General features: G+C 40.2%; 1 protein-coding gene across 7 annotated transcripts in view; it reads right to left on the bottom strand.

Annotated features, from left to right (window-relative positions):
• PHACTR3 (phosphatase and actin regulator 3) overlaps positions 1-13,395 on the bottom strand; it is a 275,922-nt gene that overhangs the window by 130,581 nt on the left and 131,946 nt on the right. For 5 of the 7 annotated variants that reach the window (XM_067468215.1, XM_060772011.2, XM_060772012.2 and 2 more), the window contains one exon: positions 7,888-8,070. The exons of the other annotated variants lie outside the window; for them this stretch is intronic. In XM_067468215.1, the coding sequence (XP_067324316.1) occupies positions 7,888-8,070 (183 nt within the window). The remainder of the gene's footprint in view (positions 1-7,887; positions 8,071-13,395) is intronic. 7 annotated transcript variants of the gene reach the window in all.

The following is a 13,395-nucleotide window of genomic DNA, read 5'->3' as shown; positions in this document are numbered from 1 at the left end:
GTAGACATAAATCAAGGAAAAGCTTCATGAGAGCCACCACTCCTCCAAATGTTCCTCCAGCAACAGCAAGAATATCCCTCTGGGCAGAAAGTTCAGGAAATTCGATGTCCCCCTCCAGGGGAAAACCAAGGATGGGCAACTTGGAAGTCCCTGAACAGACTCAGAAGCGGAATTGGCAGATCAAAAGACAACCTCTCAAAATGGCACTTCCTAGAAGAATCCTCCACCTTGTGTGACTGTGGAGCAGAACAAATAGCTCCACACCTGTATTCTTGCTCACTATGCCCTGCCTCATGCACAGAGAAAGAAAGAAAGGTTTAAAGCTACAGATAATGCAGTCACTATTGCCTGTTTTTGGTCTAAAACTATTAAGCTGTTTGTCCTCTCTTTATTTTATTAGTTTTAAACTTATTTATTTATGCAATGCTTTTGACACAAAATATATAAGTAAAGCATTCAACAACTTTGCATGAAGTTGTGTAATTGAACATTCTTCTGTTTTCAGGCATAACAGCCCTAGATACTAAGAAGTTTCATGGCAACTTCAAGATCTAAGGGTATAAACGTTCCATACATTTTCTTCAGTGGGTTTAGATCTTCCCTAAAAACACATATTTAGGTTATCCTGGAATGCTATGTTTTATTTTCTTCTTTGTGGCTAAACGATAGGCCTTAAAAAAAAAACAGAAGCAAGGACTCTTGTGTTTGTGTACACAGACCTGGTAAATGAATCCCATTTATCTCAATGGGATTAGTGTGCATACAAAGGATTTCAGCTCTACTGTTTCAAGTTAAGATGGAATGATGACCCTAAACATTGAAGGAAGGAGGTTGAATCAGCACAACAGAGAAATAGCTACAAACAGGAAGGACTAGCTTCACACTAATTTCAAACTCAATCAAACCTCCATTTCAGGAAGTGGTAGATATGTCTTCATGGAGATGTGTGTGGTTTTTGTTGGCTTTTTTTAAAAGTAGATAGCCATGACTCATGGAACACTATTGAGGGGTTGGATTTAATGGACATTGGGGTTCCTTCCAACTTTATGATTCTCAGCTGTGTGCCAATGAGGTACTATCTATCTATCTATCTATCTGTCTGTCTGTCTGTCTGTCTGTCTGTCTGTCTATCTACTGTATATACTCGAGTATAAGCCTAGTTTTTCAGACCTTTTTTTGGGCTGAAAAAGTCCCTCTCAGCTTTTACTCGAGTCAAGGTTATTTATTATTTTACTCTGTTATAAATACCTAATAAATGTATTATTATTATTGTTGTTGTTGTTGTTGTTATTATTATTATTATTATTACATTTATTATTTTACTTTATTATTGCTGTTATTATTACATTTATTTTTTTATTCTATTTATTTTTATTGGAAGGGTATGCAAGCTTTATGTAAAAATTACAGTTTTATGTAAATATTCAAAAACATTTAACCTCCTGATGCCTCAATTAATATAATTTTATTGGTATCTATTTTTTATTTTAAAATTTACCAGTATCTGTTGCATTTCCCATCCTCGGCTTATACTTGAGTAAATCTGTTTTCCAAGTTTTTTGTGGTAAAATTAAGTGCCTTGGCTTATAATCGGGTCGGCTTATACATCTGAACACGAGGAAGAACTTCCTGACTGTGAGAGCCATTCAGCAGTGGAACTCTCTGCCCCGGAGTGTGGTGGAGGCTCCTTCTTTGGAAGCTTTTAAACAGAGGCTGGATGGCCATCTGCCAGGGGTGATTTGAATGCAATATTCCTGCTTCTTGGCAGGGGGTTGGACTGGATGGCCCATGAGGTCTCTTCCAACTCTTTGATTCTATGATTCTATGAGTATATACGGTATATGGGTTGTTGTAGGTTTTTTCGGGCTATATGGCCATGGTCTAGACGGATTCTCTCCTGACGTTTCACCTGCATCTATGGCAAGCATCCTCAGAGGTAGTGAGGTATATAATTCTAATGTTATATTAAGACATTTTAAATTCTGTTTTAAATTTCTGTTTATGTTCTATGTTTAATAGGATTTTAATAGTTTAATTCATAGTTATATGTTATCGTTTTAGTAATTATGCTTTGGTTGTATATAAGTTGGCATTGAATTTTGCCATTACTTGATGTACACTGCTTTGAGTCCCCCAGAGGTGAGAAAAGCGGTATATAAATGCAGTAAATAAATAAATAACAATGCCCTTATCACATCTATGCTTATTTCACTCTCACGTGCAAATATTATTTCTAAAAATAATCATCCCTTTGTATGTCAGGAATGGGAGAGGGGCTTGGATATTTCACAAGGTTTTGAGACAAAAGTATTTATTTCTGCCTCAGATTTTGTACTTTGCATAAAAGATGGCAGGATTGTACATGGAGCTTTTGCAACATCCAGGACAAAAATGAAAACAAGAAAAACAAAAATGCACTAAAACTGTTCGAGTAGAATGGTACAACATGTGAAATTTGCAGACATTATTTGTATCCCTATCAAAGAGTGATATACTGCCTATAAAGCATTGCAAGCATCACAGAGTTAACAGTCCTGATGGTAATGCCAGTGGGTTCACAACTGGAAAATCTGAAATAAGTCCCATAGAATTCAATAGGACTTACTCCCAGAGTCATAGATTTAGGATTGTAGCTTTGCTCTTACTGAAAGAAATAGAATGGGTCATAATCTTCACTAAGGATGACCATTTATTTAAGTAGGGACTAATTTGCCATCAAAGTGTAGGGATGTACTGAACAATGTATCATAAACTTTTTTTCATCATGTTAGAAGCAACTTGAGAACATACTGTAAGTTTCTTCTGGTGTGAGAGAATCAGCCATCTGCAGAGACGGTGCCTAGAGGATGCCCAGATGTGTTACTGTCCTGTGGGAGGCTTCTCTCATGTCCCCACATGGGAAGCTGGGTCTGACAGATGGGAACTCACCCCCTTCAGGTAAGCAGTTCAGCTGGCATAAGGGTTCAACCCATTGTGCCACCATGACCCAATATCATAAACTAAACCACAGACAGACAAATATGGCTATTCTGTTTTATATAATATTTTGACTTTTTCAGACATATTTGCATTCAGTTCTTTTTATATATATGAATGTGTGAGTGTTTCTTTAAAGATCAGCTCAAATATTCGAATTTATTTCAATATATGATTGTCATATGCATATTTTATGCAGGTGTTTCTCCTTTCTTTTAGAATACTAGTTTCATTTATCTGCCCATGTTTATATAGAATGTTTCTCTGATATACACATTACTGCATCAGAAAGCTGCACAGAAAGTCTAGAGCAGTGTTTCTCAACCTGGGGGGTCGGGACTCCTGTGAGGGTCGCGAGGGGGTGTCACGGGGGTCACCAAAGACCATCAGAATACATAGTATTTTCTGTTGGTCATGGAGGTTCTGTGTGGGAAGTTTGGTCCAATTCTATCATTGGTGGGGTTCAGAATGCTATTTCATTGTGGGTGAACTATAAATCCCAGCAACTACAACTCCCAAATGTCAAGTCTATTTCGCCAAAACTCCACCAGTGTTCACATTTGGGCATATTGAGTATTTGTGCCAAGTTTGATCCAGATCCACCATTGTTTGAGTCCACAGTGTTCTCTTGGTATAGGTGAACTACAACTCCAAAAACTCAAGGTCAATGTCCACCAGACCCAATATTTTCTCTTGGTCATGGGAATTCTGTGTGCCTAGTTTGATTCAATTCCATCATTGGTGGAGTTCAGAAGGATCTTTGATTTTAGGTGAATTATAAATCCCAGCAACTCCAACATTCCCAAATGACAAAATCAATCACCCCCATCCCACCAGTATTCAAATTTGGGCATATTGGGTATTTGGGATTTTAAAATACATCCTGCATATCAGATATTTACATGACGATTCATAACAGTAGCAAAATTACAGTTATGAAGTAGCAACAAATATAAAGTTATGGTTGGGGTCACCACAACATGAGGAACTCTATTAAGGGGTCACAGCATTAGGAAGGTTGAGAAACACTGGTCTAGAGAAACACAGAAACAAATTGATATTTCTTTTTTTTTTTGAACACTATTTTCATTTATCTGCCCATGTTTATATAGAATGTTTTACTGATATACACATTAGTGCATCGGAAAGCTGCAGAGAAAGTCTAGAGAAACACAGAAACAAATGGATAATTATATTGATTTCTCAAATTTCCTTTAGGAAATAAAAACAAGATTATTGAAAGTGTAAAGACATTGAATTTCATTCCTCTTTCTACAGGAAATACAGGATAAATGCGGTTCACATGCGGGCAATGCAGACAGCAGAGGGCAGCAAACAGAAGGAGCAAACTAAATGAAGAGAACACTCTTTGTATTCTTCTAAGAAAAAAAAGGTTCGCATGCGTCAGAATAACTTCCTGCCCATTGTTTTTTGAAATCTTTCAACTAACAGACCTTTTACAACACTCATACAATTTTCTGTATCTAAGAAAGTAAAATATGTATTTTTATTGGAAGTCACTGTCATTTTCACTACCATTCGGTATAGCAAGCATCGGTCTTGAGTAAATATTTGATGCTTATTGAATCATAGAATCAAAGAGTTGGAAGAGACCTCATGGGCCATCCAGTCCAACCCCCTGCCAAGAAGCAGGAACATTGCATTCAAATCACCCCTGACAGATGGCCATCCAGCCTCTGTTTAAAAGCTTCCAAAGAAGGAGCCTCCACCACACTCCGGGGCAGAGAGTTCCACTGCTGAATGGCTCTCACAGTCAGGAAGTTCTTCCTCGTGTTCAAATGGAATCTCCTCTTTTGTAGTTTGAAGCCATTGTTCCGCGTCCTAGTCTCCAAGGAAACAGAAAACAAGTTTGCTCCCTCCTCCCTGTGGCTTCCTCTCACATATTTATACATGGCTATCATATCTCCTCTCAGCCTTCTCTTCTTCAGGCTAAACATGCCCAGCTCCTTAAGCTGCTCCTCATAGGGCTTGTTCTCCAGAACCTTGATCATTTTAGTCACCCTCCTCTGGACACATTCCAGCTTGTCATAATGTATCTACTATCTACATGTAGAGCAATGTGCGATGAAATGTATGCATTATTTCTCAAGGGAATATGCCATGGCTTTGGGAGACAAGATATAAGGTTTCCTGCGTGCATTTTTATCTGCAAAAGGGGATTATCAAATAATTACTGTTATGGATAAAATATCCCAAACAGCCTTCACCTGTACATCAATAAAATATATAGTCATTGGTTTCCTCATTGGGATGATTGTTGATATCACTTTCTTTTCATGCCCTTCTGTTAAACTAATTCAATTAAGTCATAATCAGCTCATCCTTAAACCCTTGTGCCAGCAGAACTGAAGACCGACAGGTCGGAGGTTCAAATCTGGGAGAGGGTGTGGATGAGCTCTCTCTGTCAGCTCCAGATACTGATGTAGAGGCATGAGAGAAGCCTCCCACGGGGCTTTTGAAACATCAAAACATCTGGCCGTCCCCTAGGAAACATCCTTGCAGAGAGCCAATTCTTTCGCACCAAAAGCAACTTGCAGTTTCTCAAGTCGCTCCTGACATGCAAAAAAAGCTAATCTTCAAATCCCATTGATTTCTACCTAATTTGGTAGCCATTGCAAGAAAAATAACCATGCCCCAAAGCCTTTCGGAACATCTAATGCATTGCTTCTCGACCTGTGGGTCCCCAGGTGTTTTGGGCCTACAACTCCCAGAAATCCCAGCCAGTTTACCAGCTGTTATGATTTCTGGGAGTTGAAGGCCAAAACATCTGGGGACCCACTGGTTGAGAAACACTGATCTAATGAGTTATAAAATAGCCACCTGTAATGAGTTAATTTTTCTTTTTAAAAATGAGATTGCAATATAGTCACATTTTGAAAGTGTTGTATTGAGTGGGGATGGAAAATTACTTTATTGGTAGGTTTCCTAATTATTTCAAAGAACTGCTTTTAAAGGACATTTTAAAAAGCATTTTAGGAAAAAATTGGGTGGGTTTCCCTCCAAACTTCATGCCATTCTCTAACCCAGTGGTTCCCAGCCTGTGGGTCTCCAGATGTTTTGTCCTACAACTCCCAGAAATCCCAGCTAGTTTACCAGCTGTTAGGATTTCTGGGAGTTCAAGGCCAAAACATCTGGGGACCCACAGGTTGAGAACCACTGCTCTAATCAATCCTAAAGGTTTTTAAATCAATGTGACCAACCTTTAGATGTATAACTTTTTAACATTAAAAATAATAATGGTTATATAGTACTTTTTAAAATGAGTAACAAATAGCAAGACTATATTACAAAACACAAATGACTCAGGGCCAAAACTACTTGTTGCCTGAGACAGCGGCAGCAAGAATGGCACCACCACCTCAAGCACCTTTCAAAATTATGGTACAAAGGTATATGTATGCAGTTGAAAGAAATCACAGGTACAAGTCAATGGCAAAGGTAACATATCCAGTCAGCAAAATACAACATGTAGGTAATCAATTGTGCATTAATATTCCCTTCTCCAGTGTTTCTACCTGGAATTCTATATGCTGATTATATTTTTTTCCCTTTCTCGATGCTTCCTTCTTTGTCAGCTTCATCACAAAACAGTGTGGGTCCACTTTAAATCCAGTTTCTGATTTCTGCAGAATTCTGGGGCTTGTAGTTTAGTGAGACCTAGGACCTCTGTGGCTGAGCAGTTTAAAGACCCCTCCCTAAACTACAAGCCCCAGAATTCTGCAGGAGGCAGAAACTGGATTTAAAGGGGTTCCATGCTCTAGTCTGATGAGGTCCTAAGTCATCTTCTTAGTCCCAGGCAAAAAGAGAATTTTTGCAGTTACATCCCTTGATTTCTTCTGCTTGCTAGTGGAAGAAAACAACATTGGTCTTAGCACTCTTGATCACAATTAAGTCCAGATGTATGGTATTTTGAGAATATTTCCAACCAGTACAGAAATATCAATGTGAAATTCTTGCAATTGTTCTGCAAAATTCTAAAAGGTTGTTTCAATGCAACTGAGCTCGCAAACCAGTGGGTCTGCTCTCAAGTTTCTTCTCATTTAATTTCATCTTTCTGTATTTATTTTGTGAGTCAAGGGCCATATTGCTTGCTGCCTGTTGCATATTCAGCTTCTGCCACTCGCCTTGTTGAAGATAGAAAGCAGGTTGTTCATTCATTGGGGAAAGCTATGCGGCTGCAAACTATCCTGAATTCTGTAAGCTGCAAAGCAATAAGAGATTCCGGAGTTGCTGCAGAGGTCACTATTTGTGGTCTCAATGGATTTTTTACTTTCCTGAAATGATTTATCTATTCTTACCTTGAGATTCTTCTTTCTTGCCCTGGGGAATACAGAAGATGGACCAGGCACTTACGATCTGGCAACCCTAATGTGGATGTGTTTTTCATTTGAAAGCAGACCCTTTTTGAGTCCAGTTCTTAGGGGGGAAATCAGCTGACTCCCCAGCTAGTATTGTCCATGCACATAATGGCTGAGGTATTCTGGCACTGCAGCTAAAACCATATGTTTGCTGGGCTCAGATCTAGTCACCAACTGCATGTATTCTTAACAATCACCATGAAGCTAAAGAATTTCAGATAGTCCAAATGGGATGCCCTAATTCAAAAATTGAAAACCATCAAATTAGGTAAAAACAATAGCATGTGATTGGTAGTCCAATCCACAGTGAATGATCTCATATCTAAATTCAACTTGAAAATGTGCAAATTCCATTTCCATATCTATTCCATGCAATTTTGTTCAGAACCTCCATGCAGGAAACTGAGGATTATCTGCCATTTCATCTGGGAAGGAGAGGGACTTACACAACACTAAAAATTTCTGTAGCATCTGACTGAATCAACTCCAGCTCAGTGGAACAGAAAGGCCAAAACTGTTTCATAGCCAATACCTGAATCTTCTCTTAGCTCTTCCGAATGCAGCTCCTCGCCAAGTGAGGTGGCATTGGTTGTGGCTGATATGTGTTCCTGCTGCTGCGTCTCTTCTGAGGTAAGTGCCTGGCATGAGGGGGATGAAGGGTCACTCAGCATTGCTCTGGTGGCAGCGTCAGCAGTGCATGCTTTGCCTTCAGAATCTAGGACACCATGACATGCTATCATTAGTTAAACCATTGATAATTAATTGAAGCCCACCCCCTGTGATACCAATTTGAGTCAAAGGAAGAACTCCTTACTGAAGGGCAGTCGACAAACATCTGAAAGAAATTGATAAATGACCAGATATACTACCTCTACAGGGCATGGATTAAGTCGTTGCACTTTCATGCTCATGTGCAAGTAATAATGCAAAACTCTGTAGAATATTTGTTAAACTGTGTAACAAAGGGGTATGAATGTATGTATGTATCGTGTTCATATAGTTGGGAGGGAAGCAGATATCTATACACAGACAGAAAGACAAATAGATGAGCACAGACTTTGCAAAAATTCTGGATTTAAATTAGAATCCAGAATAGCCATACACAGATAGGGCTTTACAGATAGGAGAAAGGTTAATTACCAACAAGTGTCATCATCATGGGGCAGAAAATCAGCTTCAAACTTAAGCCAACGCTTCAAATAGTCTTGCTGCAATGTTCAGACACCAGCTCCTATCTTCCTCTTTTCCCCTTCTACTGCTGCATGGCAAAACACCCTGACTTGAATGCATCGTCTTGCTTTCTTCTGTTTTAGTAATTGGTTGTCATTCTACAGCTAAGAGTTGGGACCTGCTGCATTTGGTAATGTAAGTGTGGCACAGGGCAACTCTTCCCCTCTGCCTCTGACCCGATGTGGACCAGCCCTCCTTGGCAGGGATTGTATAGAAGGATGCAATTTGCCTTGATATGCAGAGCAAACAAAATTGCACTGCATTTCCCTAGTGGTCCTTGCAGCATGAAGACGCTGCCTGACATAATGACATTTGATGAGCACTGTGCTCCCTTGTAAACAGTTGTGATTATCAGAGTTTCCCTTATCGCTCCTCAAAGAACTGCCTTGCTTAGCTTAACATCTATGCTGTAAATTTTGGGAGGCAACACAATTGCCTGCATCACTTTTATGGAAGTCACTTTAGGGTTAATTACATAATGGAAGTGGAACCTCTTTCTATGACAGCTTGCTATATAGGAGACCATAGAGTTTAAGCAGTTGATTGGGAAGTGAAAGGACAATGGACATCAGATCCGTGCAAGGCTGTTTCCCTTTTCAGTATATTCCAATTTCCCTAATAGCATTTCCCCATATTTCCTCATGGGAAATACTGTTTGTTGTCCGTGCATTATGTTAATGTTATTCATATGATTACAGTATAGGGCATTGTACACATGATTAAGCAGACTGGAAGAAGGGGTGATAAATCAGCACCAGGGACAGCTCCCTATGCCTCAGAATGCTAGTTCCACATTGGTCCACAGAGAGGGCTGGAACACATACTATAAATTCACTAAAAAGAATTAGTATTCCTCTTGAAAATATGTCTTTACCTTTTCTGTCCATATGATTGAAGGTGGCTATTGGCCACACTTTTCAGGGACATAGATTAAGGAATGTGATTCTTAGATGTGGCACACACAATGCTCATTAATTCCTACAGAGAAGCATGTGCCTTGTTCTCCCCCCACTCCATTTCTCTCTCTGTGTGTGTGTCTCATTCTCAATAAGAAATCCACAAAAATATGCAGTATACTAGAGAGTCAACAGAACAATCAATATCCCCCAAAGGAGCTACTGAAGATTTTAAATGTGTATTTAGTTTATTTTCTTATGTTTCTGAAGATTAAAATGTGTTGGAAAATCCACTATGGATCTATGATGCACAGCTAGCAAGAACCTCTCACATTGTTTGAGGTCTTTTCAGTACTCATAATATATTGATGATGGACACACCTTCATTTTGAAAGTGTCCCTTGTGTTTTATGTTACAAAACAGAATCCTGAGTAGGGCAGATGATGATTTTTAAAAATCTCATGGACTAAGTAAACCAACTGATGGTAGCTGAGGCTCCATCACCATCACCACCACTACCATCACCCCCAGTCAATGGGAGCAGCACAATTCTGTTTCTGATCCTTCCCTCTCTCTTTCAGAAACATGAGGTTCAATGCTCCTGGCCAAACCAAAGCAATCATTAGAAAAGTGGATGATGATCTGACATGATCTTTAGCCAGAGAATTTACATTTCTCCTTCTTAGACATCATTCATCAGACGCTTCTGACAAGACCAGCTTATTCATGTTATTATATCATTATAAGGTTCTGGAGTGATGATTTAAAAGAGAGACACTTCAGAACCCACTTTCTCCCGCCTCCCCTCCCCTTTTGTCAAGGACATTCATATTTGGCATATCACACTGGTTGCAATCTAAGGACACGGGGGAAACCTGGCCTGTATGCCGCAGAGCTCCCAGTGCAACATTTTTATAGGCTGAACTCGCCCACTCTGCCTCATAATCACGTTCACTGAAAAGTTACTGTTCTTAAAATAGCCTTTGCAGCAGCACAGTTGCTATGATACGGAGGAAGGTAGGAGGGAAGGGAGCTCATTGCCTGAGTTTCCACTCATTGTGAAGCCAACCCATACATAATCATTGGCATATTAACTACCGGCTGCATTGTTTGCTGCACTACACAATTTAGTCATTTGAGTAGGAAAACCTATTTCAAAAAGGGAGAAAGAGGCTGCAAAAAAGAAGGCTCCACTGACATCTACAAGATGCCCCCCTGACATCTTCAACATGTACTTAAAGATGGCCCACCTAAGGCATTCATTGCATGGGTTCTAGAATCATGTTGCTGAAGAAACCAAGCTGAGTGGCAGAACACAGCCAAAAAGTTGCAGGTTTAATTCCTTCATCCCCAAGTAGGATTAATTAAAGCTCCTGCTGAAACCACAGAGAATTGTACCAGTCTCTATAGACCCACAATGAGTAATTACCATCGTTCAGGAGGGGGAATCCATAGCGGCTTTCCATAGGATATTAGGAACCAAATCCTATCATATCCCAAGTTCCCCACAGCCAATCTTTATAATCCTTTAGAGAAATGGTCTCAAGTTTCATTAAGTTTTTTGATGAAAGTTCAAGAGAAGAGCAACAAGTATGTTTTTCTTTCTTTGTGTCAGGAGTGACTTGAATAACTGCAAGTTGCTTCTGGTGTGAGAGATCTGGCTGTCTGTAAGGATATTGCCCAGGGGATGCCCGGATGTTTTACCATCTTTGTGAGAGGCTTCTCTCATGTCCCCACATGGGGAGCTGGAGCTGACAGAGGGAGGTCATCCACATTCTCACTGGATTCGAACCTGCAACATGTCGGTCTTCAGTTCTGCTGGCACAAGGGTTTAACCCATTGCACCACCAATGGCTCCTAACAAGTATGGTAAAAAGTATAAACAGATCTGAGGTTGTTCAGCTTGGTGAAAAGAAGATGGAGGGCTGGCATGATTGCACTCTTAAAATATTTTCTGTGTTGTCACGGCAAGAAGGGACTATGCTTGTTCTGTGCTGACCCAAAGGGTAGGACCAGGTCTAATGGTTGAAGTTACAGAACAGGATATTTCAACTGAAATTAGACAGTAAGTGCAATTCAGCATTGGCCCTACAGGAATAGTAAGGTTTCCTCCTTTTGACCTCTTCAAGAAGAGGCTGGGTAGCTACCTACTGAAGAACACTTGCTCAGTGGTTCTCAACCTGTGGGTCCCCAGGTGTATTGGCCTATAACTCCCAGAAATCCCAGGCAGTTTACCAGCTGTTAGGACTTCTGGGAATTGAAGGCCAAAACAATCTGGAGACCCCCCAGATTGAGAATCACTGCTTTAGCTGGAGCTACATTGAGAAGGGGGTTGGACTTGATAGCCCATGAGATCCCTTCCAACGCAACTGACCTGAATATACAAATGTTCTGACACACTATAAAGACAATCACTAGCTCATAAAACTCCAAAGTCCTTCCCTTTCAGTTTTGATCCAAAATACATTACTGCTTGAAGCAGAGTCAAATCTCTCCACAAGGGTCTGTACTTTAGAGAATTTTGCTCTATAGTTTAAGACCCACATTCTTGCTGTCAGCTCTCAACCTCCGTTGTTGTTGCTGTTGTGTTCCGTCCAGTCATTTCTGACTTACATTGACCCTTACATGAACTTATCACTGGGTTTTCTTGGCATGTTTTCTTCATAGAGGATTTGTTTTTGCCTTCTCTGAGACTGAGAGAATGTAACTTGCTCAAGGTCACCCACTGGATTTTCCTGGCTAATCAAGTAGGTGATAGTATGATAGCTGGGTCCCAGTGCCACGAGCGTTACACTGTTTCTGGAACGCTGCTTCGAGTACGCAGATTGCAGAACACAGGCATGGGACAATACCACTGAAGTAATTCAACGCAGGGGGAACACAGATAACAGTGAAGGAATTTAACAGTTCTTTAATGAGAAATACTAAACAACAGTTTGGGAATACTTTAAATGGGATAGAAATCAGCAATGTGACCCAAAATATTATTAAATGGTTGAATGCTGTTCCCAGCCCACATCCAGGCTGTCCACAAACTTGAGGGCATTGTGCTCAAATTCAACATCCTTGCCAAAAGCTCAGGGGCAGCTCCATTGTCCGAAACTGCTCAATAAACTGGATTACATTCATTTTACACCACTCCTCCTATTTCTCCCCCCTTTCAATCCTTCCTTCTAATACAATTATGAACTATCTTTCAACTTGCCCCTTCCCCCCTCACGTCTCTCAGTGCGCCCGCTCTCACTCCACCCCCTCTCTCGACCACATGGTTGGACACATGTTCCCTTCCCTCATTCACAACTGCTGTTGCACTATCAGCGTAATGGTCACAGCACTAGGGCCCAGCTATCATACTATCACCAACAAGCATTCAAAATCTGTCTTCAGGGTCAAAGTCCAATGCTAAAACAATTCCTCTTCCTAATTTCCCTTGAATTAAACTTCAAGTTGGCCAAGTCTTCCACCACAGTTGCTGGCACATTTAATTCCCAGGGAATTCTAAAATCCCTGTGGATAAAATCACCGGGGCTTTAAAATTTCCCTTTGCCTGCATTTCTGAGTATCCTCTCATCATTGTTATTCTGTCTCCTTCAGAAAGCCAAGGCAAAAAACTGTGGCATCAGAAACAGATGAAGTGGCTGGCATCTAACCAGGACACAGTTACCTAAACACAATGTCATTTCACAGATCTATTCCACACTCTTCCGAGCCTATCTAAGTAACACTGGGATTAGAAAACTGTGATTGTTATGCAATGAAATATGAACTGTAATGGATTCCAGCTTCTGCACCAGACAGATGATCCCACATGTTATAAATTTGCAGAAGGTGATCACAGTTTCACAGCAATGTTGTTTGATTGCTTCAAATTTTGTATGAATACCTCTTAAAGAAGTTGACATCTTTGTTAAAG

This window comes from Anolis sagrei, chromosome 4 (genome assembly GCF_037176765.1).
Source record: "Anolis sagrei isolate rAnoSag1 chromosome 4, rAnoSag1.mat, whole genome shotgun sequence".
Classification (NCBI taxonomy): domain Eukaryota; kingdom Metazoa; phylum Chordata; class Lepidosauria; order Squamata; family Dactyloidae; genus Anolis; species Anolis sagrei.
Note: the sequence above shows the minus strand (reverse complement) of the source record. Positions and strands in the feature narration are given on the sequence as shown.